This window comes from Pelecanus crispus, chromosome 1 (genome assembly GCF_030463565.1).
Source record: "Pelecanus crispus isolate bPelCri1 chromosome 1, bPelCri1.pri, whole genome shotgun sequence".
Taxonomy (NCBI): Eukaryota; Metazoa; Chordata; class Aves; order Pelecaniformes; family Pelecanidae; genus Pelecanus; species Pelecanus crispus.
In genome coordinates, this window is record NC_134643.1 from 85,221,515 (window position 1) to 85,234,808 (window position 13,294).

The 13,294-nt window shown below is 42.6% G+C and overlaps 1 protein-coding gene across 1 annotated transcript; it reads left to right on the top strand.

The window, feature by feature from the left end:
• The first annotated feature begins 1,118 nt into the window (after positions 1-1,118).
• On the top strand, positions 1,119-12,876 carry TIGAR (TP53 induced glycolysis regulatory phosphatase). Its single transcript, XM_075727504.1, has 6 exons — positions 1,119-1,150; positions 3,275-3,312; positions 5,578-5,699; positions 9,298-9,375; positions 11,876-11,986; positions 12,418-12,876. The coding sequence occupies exons 1-6, from the start codon at positions 1,119-1,121 to the stop codon at positions 12,874-12,876; spliced, it is 840 nt and encodes a 279-aa protein (XP_075583619.1).
• The last annotated feature ends 418 nt before the right edge of the window (positions 12,877-13,294 follow it).

Genomic DNA, 13,294 nt, shown 5'->3' on the forward strand with positions numbered 1-13,294 from the left:
CCCTTTCTGTGAAGAAATTTTTCCTAGTATCTGAGCTAAACCTCCCCTGGTGCAGCTTGAGCCCATTTCCTCTCGTCCTATCGCTAACTACCTGGGAGAAGAGACCAACACGCACCTCGCTACAACCTCCTTTCAGGTAGTTGTAGACAGCCATAAGGTCTCCCCTCAGCCTCCTCTTCTCCAGGCTAAACAACCCCAGTTCCCTCAGCCGCTCCTCACAGGACTTGTTCTCAACATGTGCCCTGGGACCTCAAAAAATGCTTCAGATGGGACATACCTTCCCTTTAATTTTTAAAAAATGAATATTCGAAACACATAGGTTTTTAGGGCTGGTTGGTGCCCTGCCCACACCTGCAGCCACACAGAGCTGCAGCCCCCTCCCCGCCCCCCCCCCGCACTTCCCTCTACCAAACGCAGACTGAACTTGCACCTCTGCTCACAGTCTCTGCCAAATATTAAGACGAACGCGCATGCTGCAGCTTCAAACATATTTAATGCGGAAAAAGGTCGTCCTTTAGGAAAGCCGGCAAGCAATCGCGCTTCTGAGCACCTGCGTGTCATAGAAATGATGGAAACGTTTAGGTTGGGAAAGACCTTTAAGATCATCCAGTCCAACCATTAACCTAACACTACCAACTCCACCACTACACCAGTCAAGGGTTAGAGTAGCAACCCCACGCCTCCTGGCTCGGTGGCTGGCTCATTTATAAATGTCGCCGCGATGAGCTCTCGGAGGGGACGCGGCCGAGCTGTCGCGAAGAGGAACTCCCTGCAGAAAGCGGCTTTGCAGCTGCCCTGAACAAACCTCTTCGTTTTGCTGGGGGGGGGGGGGGGGGGGGGGGCGCAACACACCGCGCCCTTCGGCGCTGAGACGCCAACTCCCGCCCAGCCACGCTCCCACCGCACCAGCGGCCCGTCCGTCACCAGGCCGCACCGGGACCCGTTTCCCCCGGCAGCCGCCGCCCCGGCGGGGGAAGGGTGGGGGGGGGGGAGCGGGGCGGGGCCGTGACGTCACCGCGGGGCGGCCGAGGAGCCGCAGTGCGGGCAGGAGGCGGTGGCGGTGAAGGCGGCGGGGCTGGGCCTGGGCCTGGGCCTGGGCGCACCTGTGCGGCCGCGCTATGGTTCGCTTCGGGCTGACCGTCGTCCGGCAGTGAGTACCGCGGCACCCCCCCGCCGCCGCCCCGCCGGTGCCGGGCCTTGCCCTCCCCAGCCCTGCCCTTCCCCCGGCCCCCCGCTGACCCCCACACCCCCGCCGGTGCCGGGGCGGGCCGTCACGTCAGCGGAGTTCCGCCCCCCCCCCCCCCCATCCCTCCGGGGCGGTCCGTTAGGCGCGTGCGGCTCCCTCAGGGGGAACGGCTGCTGTCGGTCGGTCGGTCGGTCAGGCGTGGCGGGCGCCGTGAGCGCCGGGCCGGCCCTTGCGGGAGGCGGGGTGCCCGCCCTCTGCGCCCCGGCGGTAGGGCCGGGCCGGGCCGGGCCGGGAGGCGCCTGAGCCGGAGCGGGTGTCCGGTTGTCGCCTCCGGTGTTAGCGGGTCTGGCGAGGTGCGTGAGCCTGTCCCGGTGTACTTGAGTTAACCAGCTCAGCCAAGCCGTATCGGTGTAGTTTGGCATTGGTGGAAGGACGGGGGTTACACGTAACGTAAGGGCTGTTCGTGAACTCTTAGGTGACTGCTTCTAAGGCCTTTCTCCTGCCGAAAGATCTCTGGTGGGGCAAAGAGCTCCTTTAGGAAAGGCTAGTCTAACGTTTCTACTGCGAAATGTTAAAGAATTGGCATTTGTGACAGTTAAAATTGTTAAGGTGCGTTTTTCTTTCAAGCCACAGTGGATACTGGCAAAGATTTGTCGTTAACTAGACTAAGTAGATCCAGCTTCCTGTTTAAACTAAGTAGATCCAGCTTCTTACAATTGACAGTAGTTAACTGTTTAATTTTTATGAAAGCTAAACTTTTTTCCCCCTTTAGCATAATACAGTTTAATACTTGATTGGTGCAAGTGGAGCAATGACTTTTTTTTTTTTCCCCTTCTGATTTTCCTCCTGTTAAGAGTTACCCTTGACTTCCCTTAAAGACCTGGATCTGCTGACTTGGTCCTGTAGTTGCAGGCTAGCTTTTACACCAGCTAGAAAACGTGTGAGCCTGAACCAATGTGTTGAACTTGAAATCTTCGGGTGGGGACTCTTGCAGACACTTCAGAAAGATCCCAGTTCATTCACCAGCAAATGGATGGGAGTTCATCCATTACACTGTGCTTGTGTATGCTGTGCTATCTTAGTGCCACTTGGAAAACCACCTGCCCCAGTTGATGACCAGCTGGGTGGACTCCAGCCTGCCACATTTTTCTCAGGAGGTTGGAAGTAGCTGTCAGGACATGGGGTGAGCCTGAAGAATTAAATTACCGCCCCCTGGGCGGGAAAGACTTTAAAGTGTACTGAAATACAGTGTTTTCTCTTAAAAGTATTGGCCTTCTGTGATCAGTTACCTGTTTGGGGCTCATCTTGAGAACTTCCACAACACAGCAGTGTTGATAGCGCTCTGTATAAAAACCAAGCGGCACACTTGGCCTTAATACTGCAAAAAACTGAAGCACATGACATTTCAGTCAGGCGAGGAGTCTCAACAAAGTCAGCATACTTAACTTTGTTCAGGTCAAGTTTAGTTGTTAGATTGTCCCTCCTGAATATATCTGCACATGGTTTTTGTCACTCTTCTTGAAATACCATCAATTATGGTTTTCAGGGTAGAATATTCTAATTCTTAAAGAAGGTGGTGTTCATTCTAGTAGTTTTTCTACAGCTATGGCTTCTTAATGCTGTGTTACTTCACGGTGTGCAGCGTGCTCTGCTGCTGCCTTTGACAAGGTCTTTAATTGGCTTCCCTTTAAAGCACAGAGGTCCAGTTGGCTAGCACACGCTTTTCGTAAGAGGACTGCAGAGTCTTCCTGCATCTTCCCTCTCTCCAGCATAGAGGTGTCATTGTAATAGATAATTTATGCTGCATTTATGATAAATTTAAGAAATTACTTCCCTTCCTTTTATCCCAGGTAGGTTTGTCTTAGTAAATATTGACAGCGTGATTGGGGTTGACTACTTGAAAATGTTGTGTTGTTTTGTTTTTCTTGTAAAGTCTGCAGATACGTCTTTTTGAAAAGAGGCTGTGCTGTACTGTATCTCATTTTTCACGTTCAGACTCTGCTGTCTCCTGTTGGCATCTAATATAATAATGGTTTTGAATCAGTAAAATTATTGTGAGTTAATTTTTTCATTTATAATCTCTTTCAGTGGAGAAACAAGATACAACAAAGACAAGATACTGCAAGGTTAGTATCAGTTATTCTGCTAGCTTGTTAGAGATTGAAAATTATTCTTCTCTGCAAAATGTGAAATCCTGTAACCAACTGCTGAAATGTTAAGTATTATTACAGAATAGGATTGTAATCCTTAAGAGACTTTATTTGTAAGCCAGGTTGTTAGCTTGATAGCTTTGCAGAACTATGAAGATTCTAAGTTGGCCTCCACAGAATATCAACAAATAATGATGCATTTCTGGTATCAACAGGAGTTGATATTGATATTTAGAATAGTTCCTTTTTCTAAATGGGGGAGGGGAGGGGAAGGGAGGGAGGAGAGTTACCTGTAATCAAATAAAGCAGTAGCAACACCTGTTACTAAGGATGCCAAAATGTCCCATAGTACTGTGTTAAATCTCAGTAGTATGAAGCCTGGGAAAAGGGCTTCCGGGGCCCAGACGAGAAGTGGGAGCTGCAGCTCTGGTGAAGAGCCAGCTGGGTGCACATTTGTACGATGGAGCTGGTAAGGAGCTGCAGAAGGATGGATAAAGGTCATGTTGTAAAGGAGTCTATTGCCTTAAGGTCACTTGCAAAAAAAAAAAGCCTACAGTAGAGCAAGGAAAAATGAAAAGTAAAGATAGTTTAAATGCTTGAATTGTTCAATCTCAGCTCTTTTAGCAAGGCAGTCTTTAGACAAAACATTTAAAACCAGAATTCTCCTTTGTGACTGCTGACTTGTACACCCAGAACTGAAAACGCCGAGCTGCTTGGATGTGTGTTGTAAAAAACCTGAGGCTCACTGCTACAAGGAACCTAGTGGGGTTGTGCTCTCGATATATAGACTTTATACAATTCTATGTGCTGTGAGGAAGAATCGTGCTTCCAGATTTTCCTCTCTCTGTTTTGACATTGCAGTTTACAGTTCTTGCAGTGTGGCTTTATGCTCATAATAAAATGAATAAAGAATATTCTCCTGCTTTATGTCCTTAAAAGTACCAATGATGTCTTCTAAATTCCTAGCCCTCTGTGTCAAATGACAGATGGTAGGTTCCTCTCCCCTCTGCAGTGTAGAAAGTGAACATTGCCTTGTGTTTTGAGAGGTGTAAGACCTATACCACTGTGGTGGGGTCCGAGGTCTCCTATGGCTGAATTACAGACAAGGTGCCCAGAATTCAAGTTCTGGACTTCTGGTGTCCTGTCTTTTCCTATTGGAAGCATATAAATGATTGTGCGTTGCTTGGTGAAAATTGTTTTTGTCGTCGTCCTGGATCTGATGAGAATTGCACACTCTCTGCTTTGACTTCCCACAAAAGTAAAATAGGTGGTACAAGTGTGGACATAGCAATTCGTTACAGGTTTGTCCCTCTGCCACAGTTCTTGGTTCTCCTGCAGATTCTCCGAGCTGTGACAGGAGCACACCTTTTTCCTTCAAGTTGGACTACCAAAATGCTGGTTCTCTCAATGCTGTCCTAGAGCTCTGTGACCAGCTATTTTCACAGACTACTCTGGCTGAAAACAATTTTTGGAAGGGTTGCAGCTTTTCAGCTAGGTTTGTTCCATCAACATGCTCACTATGCAGCTGCATGAGCATTAGTGTCAATGTGCGAGGTGGAGTAGGGGAGAGGAAGAGACCACAACAGATTGTGTTTACATCAACTCTGAAATTCTTGTGAAATGGTCTTTGGCAAAGAGTGTGTGCTGCTTTCCGCATTACACAGAATCCCTTCTTGTTGCCTCATTTCTTCAAGGCATTGTGAACATTAGGGAATGGGGAGGAGCAGGCATTTCATATTTGTCAGGACTTGACTCTCCTGATGTGGATGTTTTTTCCATATATGTATTTTAGTATCAAGAACATTATCTCTATTGTATTGTCCTCCTTCTTATTTACAATCAGCAAATCTGTTTATAGAGTTTCAGTTTTGGTTGTGAGATTTTTCTTTCAGGAAGCCTACCAGTGACCATTCTAAAAAGGACAAGTGATTTGAAATGGTTACTCACATTTAGAAAATGTAAGCCTCTGTTTTATGTTTAAATTTGTCATATGTATACATGAATATAAATATCATCGATAATGGTCCGTCTGTCTTCCTAGCCTGTACTCCCTTTTTTCATACAATTTGTGTGACTGAGTTTAGGGAACATCAGAGAAGCAGTGACTTTTACTAATGGTTGGCTTTACTGAAGAAGCATGTTACTATGACTGAGCAGATTCTTTATTGCTGCCATGCTTGCTCAGCTGCTAAATCACCTAAAATTTGCATGTCCTAATGTTGATGGGTTTTTATTTTGTAGGTCAAGGAGTGGATGAGCCACTCTCTGCAACTGGTTTCAGGCAAGCAGATGCTGCTGGTTTATTTCTCAGCAATGTGAAGTTTACTCATGTCTTTTCAAGTGACCTCCTTCGAGCAAAGCAGGCAAGTGCTTCTTGAGGCAACTAAGTATAAATATTAGCTTCAGATTTTGGCATTTATTTGCTGTCGATGCAAAAATAGTACAGTGATGGACAGCCAAAAGCTATTTTGATGGACTTAGAACTGCAGTTTGAGTTGTGTAGAATTCAAGAAGGCCTCTACGAGTAAGGAAGTTTCAGTGAGAACAGCTCAGGAAGCGATGAAGGCCAGCTTGCTTGGTAGGATGTCATGCAGTGTTGTTCTTATGGATTTGCTGTTATATGTGCATAGGTTCTTGCTAAAGCAGTAATCGGGACTTAGAGGTAACACAAACTGAAGTCAGTTTTCTTTTGAAGAAAGAAAACAAGTTGGCTGTGATACTGTCTTATGCATTGTAGCCATATGCTATGTTTTTCTAAGGAATGCAGACCAATATAGGCAACATAAGTTTTGCTGTAAAGTCAGTACAAGGATCATTAAATGTGCAGAGGTTGGATTTTCGCAGGAACGTAGTAGCACACCTCTCACCTTGATGCACTATTTTAATAGGTTAATTAAAGAGGAAAAAGTGTTAATTACTGAGTGGGATTAGATGTGATTTTGTGTGCAAGATGATGAAATACTCAAAAAATTAGGGAAACGGAACTTTTAAAGGTAGAGGCATAGATCAGCTGTTCTAGGAAGGTCATGTCTCCTGTGGAAGCCCTATTCTTAATTCTCTCTTCTGTTACTGATGCTGTGATTTCAGGAGATTTGTAGGCTTCACATGATTGAAACTACCAAGCAATTCTTGATGGTCCTGCTGGTTGCTTGCTTTTTGCTCTGTTGTCCTTCTACAAAAGTCTGTGAAGCCTTGCTGTAAACCAGACCAACAAAATCTAGCATAAATCCCCCTTTTTTTGTCTTAAAACATAGATCATCAACGTTGCTCATCAGTTTTGCAGCACAGTCCCATAAACTGCTGTAGCAGCACAACTTAGACAGAAAACAAACTAGAGAGACAGGGAGAGAGGAGTGCAATAATTAGATATTTTTAAAATGCCTAATAACTGCCTGACAAGTTACTTCCTTTAAGTGTGTGAATGGCAGTGATTATATTTAAAAACATTCATAGTGCTTCGTAACATTGATAGGACTGTCTGTACTATGTGCTTGCCTTAGGGGAATTGCTTTTGAATGCTCAGCTGCTTGAGAGCGAGGTTGGTAATTTTTTTCCTTATATTAGAGACAGCCTTTCCATGAGAAGCATTTGCACTCTCATAATGTGGAAGACAGACCTGAATTTGTCCTTTGCATAAAGGAAATGTGTTTTGCCATTTGTTTGACAAGCTATCCAGACTTTGTGGAAGCTTTTCCAAAGATGTGTAAAGCTGCAGTTTCCATTTGCTTGGAACTCCCTTTTTTGGCAGCTGCAAATCTATGAAGAAGTGTCCTTTACTACGCTGTCGCTTCATAGCTCAAGTATGAGAGGAATGTACAAGTTCCCTTGCAAAAGAGGAAAGAACAGTTTTTAAAGAAACTGTTAGTGGTAAAGTTTAGTTTTCCTTGCGGTGTCTCCTGCATCAGCTGTAGTCAGGGTCTGTACCTGTTACTGGAACCAGGAGTGGTATGTGGTCCTCTGGCTGCGGTCTGTGGCTGACAGCTGAACATTCAAGCCTGAGCAGGGCAGGAGAAAACAGGAATGTGTGCAAAGAGAGTTGTACTAGCTGGGCAGGAATTCAAGAGCTACAGGAGGTGCAAAGTGAGCAGGTATAGGAAATGCAGAGAGAGGCTTTGCAGGGAAGCCTGTTTGAGAGAATAACTCTAGGAAGGAGGGTCAAAGACTAGCTCCAGAAATTAGCAGTGTAAAAGAGAGTAGGCAGACGTGCAATGTGAAAATAAAAAAAGGCTATTTGGGCAGACTGGGGTGTGATGTGAACAGAGCATAACTCTGTAAGACTTGTAAGCTTAGCAGAGCGTTACACCAAAGTCTGCAGGGGAATATGGGGCCTACTGTGAGATGTTCATGCTGTTGGGACAAGAACTCTGCAGCAGTGAAAGTAGGTTCAGGACTGGGACAGGCTGGGTCCTGAAAAGGACGAGAGAAAATCTGAGTCTTTTCCATGTGTAAAGTGGGGCTAATATCCCTTCTCTCCCTGTGGTAGAGCAAAGATATCAGGATAGCATGCTGATATTGTAGTAATGGATAGTGTAGGAAAGGTGTGAGGAAGTTAATCTCTTTTTTCGGAGCAGATTTTGGTTTCAGCACAGTAAATGAAGCTTCATGTTTAATATTTACATTTCAGAGTATGAATTAGTGCTCAGTAGGTGAATGTTGTCTATTCTATGTACTGAACGAGATCTCAGTACTGGAGAAATTTCAGGATATAATTGTACAATTAACTATGCTATTCATATATACAAGGAAGTTGATTCAACCCTATGTGAATTTTGACATTGTTCTGTGACAGAAATTTAAAGTTGCAACATAAAGCCTTTCCTAAGCAATACATTAAACGGGTCATAAAATCTTGTTAGTACAACAAGGCTGCTTATTATTTGCCAGAATCCAAGGAGTCTTTTCAAAATGAGTTCTTTGAGTGTCAGTTCGATTGGATGTGGACATTTGCACAAGACTTCCAGCTGATATTACCAGTCAAAACTATATGCGAATCCAGTACAGCCTTCACACTTTGGTATATATAACAACTGGAGCAGGTTAGCCATCCTTTAGTTCCCATTATTGGCTGTGGCAGCCAGACAGGTGTACAATATCCAACACGCTAGAGCCTGTATTAGGCAATACTTTTTCCAAAGTAGTATCAGAATTTCCTCTTGATCAGTTGTCTTGCCCTCCCTGCACCTCCGAAATCGTATGCTTCCTTGGAAGAAAAAAAGATATATAGCACAAAACTCAAGACATCCAGACTATTGTTAAAAGCAAACTAAGCCATTTTGGCTTTCTCTGTCTCTTGGCCACGCTATTAAAAGGCAGGTGAATACAATAAGCTAGATTCCGCCCCCCGCCCTGCCAAGTGCATCATCCAGTGCATTTCTCCCTCATAACATCGAGACTGACACTTCAGTATGTTGCCAGCAAACACCCTCCTGCCTCTTAACTGCTTCAAGACTATTCGATTTCTGAGATGCATTAAGTAGCCGCTTGCCAGAACGTAATTTCATTTGTTAGAGGCTATGTTTTTCGCCGTCGGATTAGCTGATCGGTTTTTAGGAACGTACTGCTTGTGAGTCTGACCCACATACTAAATGTAAAGAATGTGTTGGCATGATTGCTTTGTGAGTGGCAGTATACTCAAGAGAAGATGTGGCTTTTACCCCAGTAAATCCTGCTGCAGCCATGCATCTTGCTGCCCACCTTTCATGGGTGCTAAGTGTCTTCAACTGTTCTGGACTTTGAATTGTGAAAGAACTTTCAGAAGATGGCAGCTTTTCTGCCTTTTATGTCCTGACACAGACCATATATCCAATTCTGACAGACACTACTAGCTGAAAAACTTTTTATCTTGTTTGTTTGGGTTGTTGGGTACTACTAATGTGATTCACATTGGCTATGTGGTGTAAGATGGTCTAGTTATCCCATGAGAAAACAGCTCATTGATGTGACTGTATATTCACTTTTTAGACTGCTGCCACAATTCTAGGAAAAAATAAGTTTTGTAAAGATTTGGAAATCAAGTATGATGCAAGACTTCGAGAGAGAGTAAGTGCCAAAAGAGTTTGTTTTAATATTGAACAATTGGAAAATGTAGCTTACTGCTGACAGGTATCTTGGCTTATTAAATGGTAGATTTAACAGTGGAGAGCATTATTTGATGTGTTTTAATCACTGAAAACTGAACTCTTCATATGAGATACTATAAATTGTTTGCAGAGTTGTGAAGCAAAGCCAACATTTAGTGGTTAGTGCGGTAACTGTGATGCTCTAATGATTTAAGTGAGGTAAGATTTACATGTAGAGAGAATTATCTTAAATGTAATAAAAAGCTTAGCTCTGTTTTCTAACCCCATATGTAAAGTGTTAAAGATAATCCCTCTGCCTACCTTCTCTAGCCTGATTGCACAACTCAATGTTGGCTTTTTAGCTGTTTATACCCTTTCATTTGCACAAAGACTACTGAAGACTTTCTGTTGCCCATGGAACAATCTGCTTTCCTGGTTAGCCTCTCTGCCTGGTAACAGGCATAATTGTACCTCCTGTCTGGTTTTAAGTATGTCTTGATCAGAATAAACTCAGATGCTGGCTGTTTCTGATAATATGAATCTGGATTCAGATGCTACACTGAGAGTGTCAGCTGAATTTTAAATAAGGAAATGCTACAAAACCAAAAGTGGGATGGCATATTGCAAGCAGGCAAATAAGTGTTTAAGGAGCAGAACACGATTGTAGCATTTCCTATTTGGATCTTCTTTTTCTGTCAAAAATTCCAGTTATTCCCCTGAAATGCTTCCCAAACTTCTTTAGTTGCTTTACCACCTGATGTTTTTGAAAATATTACAGTTCATGATACAGAATTTTAGAAAGAATAATCTTAAGTCTCTGTTAAACTTTTTTCCCCTTTTCATGGTGTTTGTATGGATATATAGAAATGCCAGTACACTGTCTGCAGGCCACAGGTTGTAAGTCACTACTCTGGAATTAAGTTTGAATTGCATGAAAAGAAGCAAAGTCCTTAAAAAGAACATATGTCATTGACCCTATTAAGAAAGTTTTATTCTCTCATGCCTTGTTTTCATGAGAGAAGTCTGGAAAAATCTTTAAGATCAGGTTTTTATTTTCAGCAGCTTCAGAGCACTTATTTCTTCATGTCTTTCTTAGTGTTCTTAAACTGTCAATATTTTGCTTTAGAGAAAGGGTTTGTGAGGCTGAACTAAACACGTTTCAGTACATTTAAATTCTGAAGACTGTAATAAATTATTATGGCATTTAACTGCATATCCACAGCAAGTGAAGAGTGACATAGAAGTCAAAAAAGCCTCAGTAATGAGTATGTGTCTGTATCCTAGTCATCAACATCTGGATTTCTGGAATGCATGTAACTGAGTGTTTGACAGTATAGCATCAGGTCTTCCTTTCTGAAAATACTCATGATAACTGCAGCGTTTTCACTGTCTTTGGACATTCCAAGGAAAGACCAAAGCTTTCCACTTGAATATATTTTTCATCTGTTAGTGGCAGTGAGGTATTAATCTTCAGAGGGAGAAGTATTAATCTGTTTTACCATTGCTAGAGATGTGCCTTGGAAAGATCTTCAAGGTCAGAAATGGTAATGCACACCCAAGTATATCTGTCTTGTAAAACACATTACAGATGATAAAGATTATGTTTTATAATGGGACTTCTAGTTAGCCAGAATAACTAGCTGGTATATATGGGTTCTTCCTAGTGTTTCTCATGTGGGCATTGTATTTGGAGGTCTCAGGAGTAAGCATGTCATTGAAGGTAGTTAATTGCATGTTCTCTGAGTCCATTAGCATATGCTTTTAAGATCTTCTTTGCCTTTTTTGTTTTCTGAAAACACTGTCCACAGCAGTAATGTAAGTCCCGAAAAAGTGTGGGGAGGCCTTATTGTTTATTTTTAATAGGTAGAGTACTTGTGGGGTTTTGTTGGGTTTTTTGGTGGGGTGTGGGGCTTTTTTTTGTCTCTTTCAAAAATTCTGATTTTAAAATGGATGACTCCTCTGTTGTGGAGATTTCAGAGGTCTGTAGAGAAAATATTTGTTTCTTACTCGTGAAAAATAATTCCCTGTAGTCTTTCTGCAAATGAAAAGTAAATGGAGTTTATCCTCATGTGAACAGCTACATAGAGAGGTGTTTGCAATGTAACCTCAGTTACAAAGACACTTGAATTTTGTATGCTAAGAATGAGTGTCAAGAATGTAGGAAAAAAAGGTCAAGGCAAAGATCAGGCTGAAGGTAGTGTTTTTGAATATTTGTACTTTAAATGAGATGCTGCTCTTAATGTATTTCTCCACCCAGCATGTGTGTGTATATATATATACACACACACTTTAACTTAAACAGCAGATATAAAGATACCTCCTCCCCCAATATTGGAATAAAATGTGAAAAGTAGTTAAGCCTGCATGTTACACTTGAGAACCCAAGAAAACAAAGCCATTAAGAGATGTTCGCATTGGAAGTGGTACTGGAGACTTTATAGATCTTCTTAAACCCGCTCTTTGTAACTTGCCTCTTACAGAAATATGGTGTTGCAGAAGGAAGGCCTTTGACTGACCTCAAGGCTATGGCAAAGGCTGCTGGAGAGCAATGTCCTTCATTCACGCCTTCTGGAGGAGAAACACTGGATGAAGTATGGTATTTATTTATTTATTTGTGCTCTAGTTTCTAGGCCGTTTCATCAGTACAGAGGCAGCTATTGCATACTTAGGAACATCTTATTGAGAGCTTAGCCTCACCAAAGGTAGTTACGATCCAAGCTAAAAACACTACCTGACGTGATTGCAGTGGCTGCCAAGTAGAGAATCTCTTTAGAACTAAAATACTGATTCTGAGACTGACTCCTCATGAAGCTCTCGTTCACAGAAGGATGATGGCAATTACTCTCAACCTTGGCTTTGGAGGGCAGAGGAGTTTTTACCACATTCAGTAACTTACCATTGATTTCTGATACTTGTCTGTGATAAGTGTTTATCTTTTAACTGAAGTAGTTAGAGCTCAGATTTCCGAAAGCCGTAGTCTCTTGCATTCTTCACAATGTACTCTTCTGACCTTTCTCTTTAGGTAAGAGAACGTGCAAGGGATTTTTTTGAATTTCTGTGTCAGCTAGCTGTTGAATTGGAACAGAAAGAGCAAGACGTGCATGGTGCAGCAAGCAGGAGCTCAGGAGCATCTGAAGAACAGTTAGTTTTCCCGTGGACAAACCACTGCAGTGAAACAGAACTTACCTCTGGTAACGGTGGAGCTTCTAAAATATTAGATGCCAGTATGTTAGTGGTGAGTCATGGAGCCTACATGAGGAACTGGATTGGTTATTTTGTTTCGGATCTCAACTGTACTTTACCAACAAATTTAACAAAGTCTCAGTTGTCTTCTGTCAGTCCCAATACAGGAGTTAGTCACTTCATTATAAAACTTGAAAACGGAAATTTGTTAAAACCTGAAATCACATGTGTTTGTCTTAATCAAGACTCTCACTTAGTGGATGTGGGAGCTGAATGTGTAGCTCCAAAAGTGTTTTAAGAGTCTTTGTAGGGGAAAGCGGGTTTAGATAGCCATTTTACTAGGCTTGGGAAAGGTATCTATAGTAATTACTAAGATTGACTGGAGTTATTGACACTAAACTGCAAAATTGAAGACATGCAACTGCTTCCATCTTAAAATAATACAATTTGCATGGTCCTAGTGCCCGACACAAGTTGGCACTAGAGAAATAACACAAATGTTCTTTATGAACAGAAACATACTTCAGTCACTTGCATATCTCCTCCTAGAGTGCATATTTTTAAAAACTTCTTTTGATTAGTCCATAATTATTTTGTTTATCCCCAGGTAAAAGAGTTGGGGAGGGGAGAGGAATGGTACCTCAAAGATGAGCTATACTGTATTCTTGTTTTATTACAAGATGCTATACTGTAATATAAAATATGTATGTTGTCTT

Excerpts from the sequence above, each read along its gene's own strand:
- TIGAR (XM_075727504.1), top strand. The coding sequence starts at position 1,119 with ATGGTTCGCTTCGGGCTGACCGTCGTCCGGCA. Across the intron at positions 1,151-3,274 it reads GGGCTGACCGTCGTCCGGCA|TGGAGAAACAAGATACAACA; the intron begins GTGAGTACCGCG and ends AATCTCTTTCAG. Across the intron at positions 9,376-11,875 it reads ATGCAAGACTTCGAGAGAGA|AAATATGGTGTTGCAGAAGG; the intron begins GTAAGTGCCAAA and ends TGCCTCTTACAG.